General features: G+C 47.1%; 2 protein-coding genes across 2 annotated transcripts; one reads left to right on the top strand and one right to left on the bottom strand.

The window, feature by feature from the left end:
• Positions 1 to 2,484: 2,484 nt before the first annotated feature.
• LTR84_009097 (uncharacterized protein) lies at positions 2,485 to 4,185 on the bottom strand (the record flags this gene model as incomplete). The annotated part of the gene is made up of 1 exon (XM_064852639.1): positions 2,485 to 4,185. One exon carries the CDS (start codon positions 4,183 to 4,185, stop codon positions 2,485 to 2,487), a length of 1,701 nt encoding a protein of 566 aa, XP_064701103.1.
• A 3,300-nt stretch (positions 4,186 to 7,485) lies between these two features.
• LTR84_009096 (uncharacterized protein) lies at positions 7,486 to 8,088 on the top strand (the record flags this gene model as incomplete). Its single annotated transcript, XM_064852638.1, has 2 exons — positions 7,486 to 7,964; positions 8,070 to 8,088. 2 exons carry the CDS (start codon positions 7,486 to 7,488, stop codon positions 8,086 to 8,088), a joined length of 498 nt encoding a protein of 165 aa, XP_064701102.1.
• Positions 8,089 to 9,087: the final 999 nt, after the last annotated feature.

The raw sequence follows: 9,087 nt of genomic DNA, 5'->3' as shown, positions 1-9,087 counted from the left end.
TTATGTAGTTTCTAAATCTCGCCGTGATCGAGCTCCAACCGAGTAAGTGAGAATGGTGGTCTCCTGGGTCTGTAGTGCAGAAGCAAAACTTCTTCCAATTTCACTGGGAGCCTCAGCAGGGTAATCCACAAAGCTGCAAGATAATCCATGTCAGCGGGCAAGTGGGCATCTTGTAGATGCTTTGGCAGAACTGGGAGCGAGTTTGACAAGTCGCTACTCTGCGGCATTCGTATGTCGGCATCATTCATGTGGAGCCTTATTGGCCTTCTGAAAGCGAAGGCAGCCTAACCCTCTCGATAGTAGCTGCATCACCAGATTCTTTCCCAGAGAGATAGTTTCGATTTTGAGAAAGGACATCGCGTGATTAGTGCGTACTTGGGTTCCCAATGAAGGCCGATACTATGACATACGTTGCCTGAAATTCCAAGCCAATGCCAGTTCTCATGAAGATCCTCCAGATCAACGTACCAAAGGGAAAGTAGAAAGGGCCGAAGAGATCGTCAAGGTCTTGTAAGTCTCCTGCTGAGCATCATATATCGCCTGCGAGCAGTTGAATAGACTCGTTTCTGAGAGTCTTCGGTCAATGATCGCATTACCTTGGCATTATGGAAGCAGTACTCTTTCGGGGACTTCCGCGAGCTGAAGTTTGTTGGCCCAATGCAGTCCGTATCTGCGTAGCTTGCAGATGCAAAGAAAATCGACCAGGTTAGGATATCGCTAGGCCCTCCCCCGGCCTGAGCGTACGTCGTCAAAAACTCCTCCGCGTTGACTACAGGCAGAATGGGTGAACATAGTGGAAGAAAACTCTAATCAAATGTTCTTGAACGTTGACCGGCAGGGACGCCCCACTTTTCTCAAAAATCACTGGCTGCCTTTGGTGAATATGTTGACTGACGAGGTAAGTACTTTCTTTGAGTGGCCGATCGGGTAGGTCAATACCAACCAGAAACTCTAGGCCTTGAGCTTCACCTGTCTACATTTAAGCAGGCGCAGTTTTTGACATAATGGCGGCATACCAGCGTGGTATGGTACGATTGGCCACCTTCCTTTGGATCTTGCGTTGCCTCCTCTCTAACATCGAAAATTATCTCTGTCGAATGCTGATTGACGCTTGTTTGGTCGGCTGCACCGGCTTCTTGTCGATTCTGAGCTGAATTTAGTTGACTCCTGTGTTCTGGCAGACAAATATTGTCGAATGGCGAAACTGCAGCATTTGTAGGTGTCTGAAAGAATACGTCGCCGACTGGTGCGGTAACATGGTTGGGAGTAAGAGAGACCGACTGGATGATCTGTCTAGGTCTTTCGCTCGCGTCGATGGACTGATCCTAGCTGCTGCATGAGGAGTTGAATCACAGTACCTGACTATATCCCACTTACGAAACTGGAGGCCGGCTGTACTTTGCAGACGATTTCATCATGAGCACAGCTGGTACACGTGATCCCGTGCAAGCTCACATTGCAACGGGCTTTGCGATTATGGCAACTCGTGCACAACGTCCTCTTTTCGTTGAATTTGGTCCTGGCATTGTGACACATCATCAGGTTACGAGCAATGGTGAAGTATCGTTCCTTGTTTCGCTCAGTGTCGCACGATCTACCACACTAACCATGTTGCCTAGAATAGAAGATCATGGTTGGCTCAGCCAAACCCGAGCTGAATGATTTAATAGCGTTGCTGGTAGGTTTCAGCGCCAGAGGGACAAAGGCTGAAAATTGTTGGAGCGTTTGTAAGGCGTCCAGGCGAGATTGGCCTGACTTGGAGGGGACTTGGCAGCGAGGTTAGAATGCGGTAGGACTTGCAAGAACATCCCGTTCACTTCAGTTTGCGGGTTGGCTGCGGCTCTACTTAATTCGGCATATATTTAAAGCGAGGTCACCAGTCAAAGACTGATGTGGCTTCTCCAGCAGCCGAACACTTTGAAAGGCCCTTGCCTCACATGAAGCATCCCACCAATTGACGCACACACTACAACTTGGATAATAATAAAGCAGCCAGTAGTTGCGAGTACATTTCTAGATTCACAGGGGGGCCAGACCATTGTGGATAGATCTTCAGCACAAGGGCCAATGAAAAATGCATGGTGGCGGGTGGCAATGTTCTTTCACTGTGCGTATTTTGGTCAGCTTGTCGGCCTACCCATGCTTGCGTATGTTGCAAGTACGCTAGCGCCAGAATCAGCCAACTCGTGAACTTCGCAACGTCGAGAATTTCTTCCAACTGCTTGCCGATGAAGTAAGAGTGAAAAACATGACGTTAATTGCCAAATGGCCTCGTCTATGCGCTTGTCAAGAAGACTTTACCGCCACGTCCATTATTAGAGCACTATTCTGGCGATGTCGACAATGATACTAGCCATGGTGGCCGGAATGTTTAGACACAAGTTGCCATGGAGGCTAAATGCAATCTGCCAATACGCACGAGAACAAGGCCCTGGACGCGCGGACATCAAATCATATCTACCACTAATGGTATTCGCAACAACCTCACTTGGTGACAACCTCTCGAGGCAAACTACCTGTGATCCTCTCGCGGATACCCCGTTGCACGTTCAATAATAAGCGTTCGTGCAGTGCTGGGAATCCAGAAATCCCCGCCATTTTAAAAGCCTTGCATTCACCCTGAAGAAGCCCCGGCCGTGCCTCGAGATGCGTTCCGAACGACAAAATAGTCTCAAACCTACCTTCAAAGGGCGGCCAATCTTCGTGGTTCCCAGGTGTGCCATTTCGGATGAACGATCCATACATACTCCCAAATGAGGCTGAGACTGGTGGAAATAATTCCACATCAAAACCTTCGAAAGCTGGCCACCTCTGAAGGTCTCGTGTTGTAAAGTTCCGCCAAATGAACGGCATGTCTCCAGTGTGGATGGCTCCACCAGCCCTGGGCAGGTCGATGGCGAATTGGAAGAGGTACGTTGGTATTCCTTGATCGGCAAGATTAAGGCCGATACAGATGGAAGAGAGCTTGAAAAACTCCATGGACATGATGTCGTTTAAGAGCTGTCGGTGATCGTGGTCCACGTGCATCTCTTGGTAGCTATCGAGCAAAGCCTCAGCTTGTTCGTCCCCAAACACTTGTGCGAGAACGGCGAGCACATCGGAGCGGGTCCCTGCCATGAGTGTCGGAGAATGACCGCGGAAAAACTGCCATTCGTCTTTGGCGAAGCCGACCATCAATTCAAAGTCCTTACGGGGATAGGGCTTGACTGATAGACACAGGGCTGGATTCTCGGGAACGATAAGTCCGTCAACAACTCCGCCACTCGGGCACCATGCGAGATTCGCATCTGCTGGAAAGAGACGCAACAAGATATTATGGACCGCCAAGAGCTTTTCCACGTCCACTTCCATAAGCTGCGCCGGATCCTCGATCTGCAGCATGTCTAGGTATTTCCGTGCGACCACGGCCGCTTCCGGTGATTGCTGCGTTGCCCAGACGTTGAAGGGCGAAAGGGACTGGGCGATCGCACGTCTAACCAATTTCTGCGCGTCGGGGTTCACAAGCAAATGAGAGACGGCAGTGCCGCCCGCCGATTCTCCACCCACAGTGATGTTGTCGGGGTCTCCCCCAAACGCCTCGATATTTACGTGCGTCCACTTCAATGCCGCGATCTGGTCTTGGATGCCGAGATTTATGGCGTCTTTAACGGAGTTTGAGATGAGGCCAAAATGCACCCAGCCTAGTGCACCCAGTCGGTAATTCGGCCGTACAACGATGATGTCCTCTTGACAAGCCAAGTTATGTCCCCTCTCTGGTAGGAATGAACCCGAGCTAACGATGTTGGCTCCGCCGTGATAGTAAAGGTAGACAGGATATTTCTTCCGTGACTGTGTCTTCAACGGAGCCCATAGATCGAGGTATAGGCAATCCTCGGATATGTCATCATGGTCATAAGTATTGAAGACGTAGGGTGGCCCGGCAATGATGCCAGGAACCCCTTCTCTATCCAGAGAGCAAATGAGCTGCCTGATTCGATCCATATTCTTGCTGTTCGCTTGGGGTGCCGCCGGTCCAGCACATGTGGCTTTGCGTACACCGGTCCATTGAAACGGCGTGGGTGATTTGAAACGGCGTTCGCCAATCGGCGGACATGCAAACGGCACGCCGCGAAAGACACGAACTTGACCTTCGACTTGGCCTTGGAGGATGCCACAAGAAGTCTGTACGGTGGTCCCATCGTCCATGATTTGTGAAGAAATATGTGAATATGAGAAGAGAGGCTACAAGAGTACCTGTCTCATGAAATGCTGACAACGGGCATGGATTTTATTTAGGGTTGGACACATGCACATGCAAGCTAACGCAGGTATAGGGTCAAGTCCATGCTGGTCGGTCTACATGGGTTCGAGGGACTCAGGAAGGTGGCATAGTGTCACATTCGGAAATGTTTCTACGGAGTTGTGGCCTTAATAGGTTGGAAGACAATGAGTCAATTTACCCGAGACCTAGGCGGGGATAAGTGCATCCTGCCCGAGAGGGCCTGTTGTGTTTTGTGCTCCATGATAATCACCGAGCGTACTAGTGCGCATGCCGTAGGAGGTTGATTTCTGTCGTCTAGAACAATTACTGCATGAATACGTCATCTACACACCTCTCAACAATAGAGGCGAGGTTGTCTTGTAGGCACTAGAACTCAAACGCTATAGAGTAGAAACATCCCGTCTTGAATGTTAAATTAGTCAACACGCAAGGAGAACCGGGTAATGCCTCAGCGAATGAAATGCTGATTATTGCATGTGGCTCCTCCACAGTCAGGGGGACGTTCAATGTGATGGGTTGAACCCATGGAGGCCGTTGGCTATACCAAGGACTACCCCTACACGTGACCTGTACGACTGGCTGTGCGATAGAAGCGAAGGGTTACTCTAGTAACCTAAGCGATATCGATAAGCAGGAGTTTTTACTCCTACTCTAGAGCTCGTACTCTCTCTCTTTCTCTCTTTAGCTTAGAATCCTAGTTATATAGTAGCTATACGAATCGTATGATTTATAGCAAAACCCTTACAATAAGCTCTTATCTATAGCGCTAGGGGATTATTCTTTTTGAGAGAGATAATATAGCTTTAGCGTCTTTCGCGAAGCTACCTTAGGCTATAAGGGAATCCATCTAAACTTAGAGTCGTTACTAATAGACTAGAGCTCATAATAAGACTAGATTAAAGGTATTATATAGGTATATAAAGAGATTAAGCTAGAGATAATTATAGTATCTACTACTTACTTTACTAATAATTAGGATAAGTAGGATAATTTACTAGGCGATAAGATTAGAGTACGAGATTATTTCTCGCTAAAGTAGATATAGAGAGAGTAGTTCGCGAGACTAGCGTAAAGTACTATATAATCCTACGTCTCGCGTAGTTTTACGCTAAATATTTACTTTCGTATAGCGCCTAGTATTTCCTAGATCTTAGTAGCGATAAGCTTATATATTCGTATGAAAAGAGTATAAAGATAGTGTATATTAACGAAGACGATATTACTAAATATGACGCCGCTATACTACTAGATCCCGCTAAATTTAGAGAGTAGGAGATCGAGCTTAGAAACGAGAACCTAACTATTAAAGATGTAGATAATAGCCTTAGTAAAGTTTATAGGTCTAGCTACTATATTAGAATTAGGAAGCGTACGCGAGAGGAAACAAACGAGATACTAAATATTATCTCTACTTAGCTATTTTAGCTATAGGCTAATATAGTTAATATTACTATTAACGGGTAGCGATTTAAAAGAAATACGGTATTCGCTTATTGACCTTCCAGGAGTATTTAGTAAGAGAAAAGGAGCGACTGCTAGAGTTAGTCCCTTCCTCGGCCGAAATATAAAGAAGATAGGTTAGAAGTTTTAAAGCTCACACTTCCAATATAACGTTTAGGGTCATTGCGCATTAGGTGTTAAGGTAAGCTACGGGAGCCGGGTTCGCTCTATTTAGAGCGTTTTCAGCGGGTCTTGTACTGGTCGCATTCTATCTCCTGTTCAATGAGGACCTTAACTAGAAGCTGAAGGCCTGAGTAATATGCTTGAAGTCGTTCTTTTCACTTGTTCAGATAGACATTGGGCCAGTGGGGCTGAGGAAGTGAAATCATTGAAAGGTCGTGGATACCCCGTGAAGAAATACATTACTTTTGCGACTTCAACTCACCTTGAAAGTTTGCTGAAGCTTTATCTAGAAGCACTGAGGCTGGATGTCATCTCCAAGGTGGCATGTGGCTGAAGAGTCCAACATATAGCTACGATTGCGCTTAGTAGTCAAGGGAGTGGGCTTAACTCTGCGCTTTGTGGTGGCTCGTTGGAGTATTGGGGGATGATTGAGCTCGTTTGTAGTTGCCGTCTCAGAAAGGTATATCACTTCAACTCATTATGCTATGGTCCTGGATGGAGCTTTCTTCAATATCAATGTGGTCTGTGCAAGGACATTTCGGAAAAATTACGTGATTGCCTCGAGAGTGCTGATTTCTGGCACTGTTACTCTTCCCTATAGCATAGTTGAGTTGATGGCCTGAACAAGTATGAGTTTATCTTCGTTGTACATCTTAGACTCTTGTCGTGGTGAATATCCCTGGAATTTCATAAGGGTCTTCGAAGCACTTAGGATTAGAGGAAGGAAATTTTCCGTGAGAACTGATTCATATTTGCAAATGGAGGTACCTGAGGCAACGCCGAGATTTTTCGTAAACAGATGGGTGTCTAATAGTTTGGACTGATTTGATAGCAGGTGCTATTGCCGAGTATATTGGAAACAAGGATATGTCGTCTGTGTGGAAAGATGGCTCGCAAAGGTGAGACCGAAGTGTCGTAGATGTGTGATACATGGTGAAGACAGAGATCACCGTCCTCAAGAAAGACTGCCAAAGCCCTCGGCCCAGCTAGTATCACACTCTACCTGGACCACGTGATGTAACTTCAAGGCAGTGTGAAACACCGCGCGCGCAATTGTGTTAGATCCCCCTCCTTTACTTGCGAGAATTATAAGGACAGGTTGGGAAATTCCCCGGTGCGATAAGAAATCGAATGACACGCGATACAGCCGATATAATTATCTTATCCTTAATTACCTGGTATTCCATTCTGTACGACAAAACTGTGTAACGTGGATTTGCGGCGGGCCACGCGACATGAAGGGGTCTGTCACGAACGACAGTCCACCCAAACCCTTGAAGCGACTAAGCTACTTTAGGAAGAGTACTTCTTGCCTCTCACCCCCTGAGAGTTACATCGACTTCTCCAGTTGAGACAACAGCCAAAGAACAAACGATCCCCTCTGCAAAGTACTCGTCCTACTCTATCTATCGCTTTAGGTTTGTGCCATAGCATTCTGTGAGGCTTTTCTTCACTCTTCTAGGATAGCAAAACAGTTCGTCTAGTGCAAACTCTGCAGCAAAATTTTGCTACTACTTCTCTTAGTTTCGATCACCTCTAAAATTCAGAGTCATACCAACTAGCTTTGTCCTCCGAAAAGTTCGCAGCGAAGACGGCCTAACATGAAGGTCAAGATAGAACCTTACGACCCCCAATGGGCGCTCACCTATATCGAAATCCGACAGCAACTCCTACGTATCTTGAGAGGCGTAGCCCTAGTATCCATTGAGCATGTGGGAAGTACATCCATCCCCATGCTTAAGGCCAAACCAGTGCTCGACATCGACATTGTTGTACATCCTTCTTCTCTTGAAGCCACTCGCCATGCGCTTGCGAACGGGAAATACACCGATTGTGGGGAAATGAACGTACCGGGACGGTTCGTCTTCCGACAACCAGGTTATGGACGGTTAGAGGCAGCTCATGGATTTGGCAAGAACGGGGAGCAGCGTTACAATACCTACGTTATGCTCGAAGGCTGCACGTCCCTGAGGAATCATCTTGATATGAAGAGAGTACTTCTGGAGAATCGAGAGCTACGAGAAGAGTATGGACGTGTCAAAAGCAAATTGGAGGAGAGAGATTTCGATAATATTGGCCAGTATGTATTGGAAAAAACGGAAATCCTGTGCAGGGTTTTACGGACCGCGGGGTGGAGTGAGGAAGATTTACAGCCAGTGATCGAGTCTAATTCTTAACATGCCAGCTGTGGCATTATGACATGAATAAATGAGGCAACTGCGACATGATAGGGCTCCTTTAGCGAAGTAGCACGGACCAAGGGGTTACTATTGGTGAAGCAGGTCGAGAAATGGTGAAGCATCGTCGAAGTCCCCTTCCTAGATGAAGACTTGACAGCATACAGCTCACCACGCTGCTGTCTCACTATTGCTTTTAGAGCCGTTAGGGCGCAGGAAATGCGACCCATCCATGTCGATCATCCATTTCGACCGGACATCAGGTAATATCTTACGCTCATTTCCGGAAGCGCTTCGGAAGAAAGCAGCTGCGAACCCAGTTTGAGAAAGAAATGTTGTTGAACTATCTGCATTCCGACACGCGATTTGCAGTTCTCGTGTGGCTGTGTAAGAACTTTTGTGGAATTTTTTCCCCTGAAATGTTGGACAGCTTCACCCACGCAGTATCTGTCCAGGTTTGTTCTGAAATGTTGCTAGTTCTTTGGTCTCATGGAAACCACTTTACGTAGAGACGTCTTACAAGCCAAGGAACATGTCCTCCTCGTCCAGCTTCATGACAGAATGGAGGGTCGAGAGAGATTTCTTCAAGCAAATTTGATTGATCTGGTTGTCCTCTTCTCCAAGAGAAGGAGGAAACAAGTACACAATTGGTAATAATTTGGGTTGATCCCGCCACATTGATCGCGTTGACACACGCTCCCCGACGTAAGCTGCCAAGGAGTTCTAAAGATTTGTCTAATTGCCTTACACTTCTTCTCAAACCGTTCCAGACACCGTCCGCAGCCCGAAACGCCATACCCGAGTAAATATTCGTACGGCGGTGACCCTACCTTTGAGTTCAAGCACAGTCCCAATGGGAGATTTTCGGCCATATTGAAGGTAATACTCTGAACAGGTTAGAGACACGTAAGACGGAGGAAATATGACCCGAAAAAACGCGGCATTTCATTGGTTGGTTGTCTAGAGATGCGAACAAGCCAATCAAAATCATTTCTCCACCCGTGCCAAGTCTTTTGTCGTCCACCT

Source organism: Exophiala bonariae (assembly GCF_035927105.1).
Source record: "Exophiala bonariae strain CCFEE 5792 chromosome Unknown scaffold_36, whole genome shotgun sequence".
Classification (NCBI taxonomy): Eukaryota; Fungi; Ascomycota; class Eurotiomycetes; order Chaetothyriales; family Herpotrichiellaceae; genus Exophiala; species Exophiala bonariae.
The sequence above is the reverse complement of the archived record's forward strand: the minus strand, read 5'-3'. Positions and strand labels throughout refer to the sequence as shown.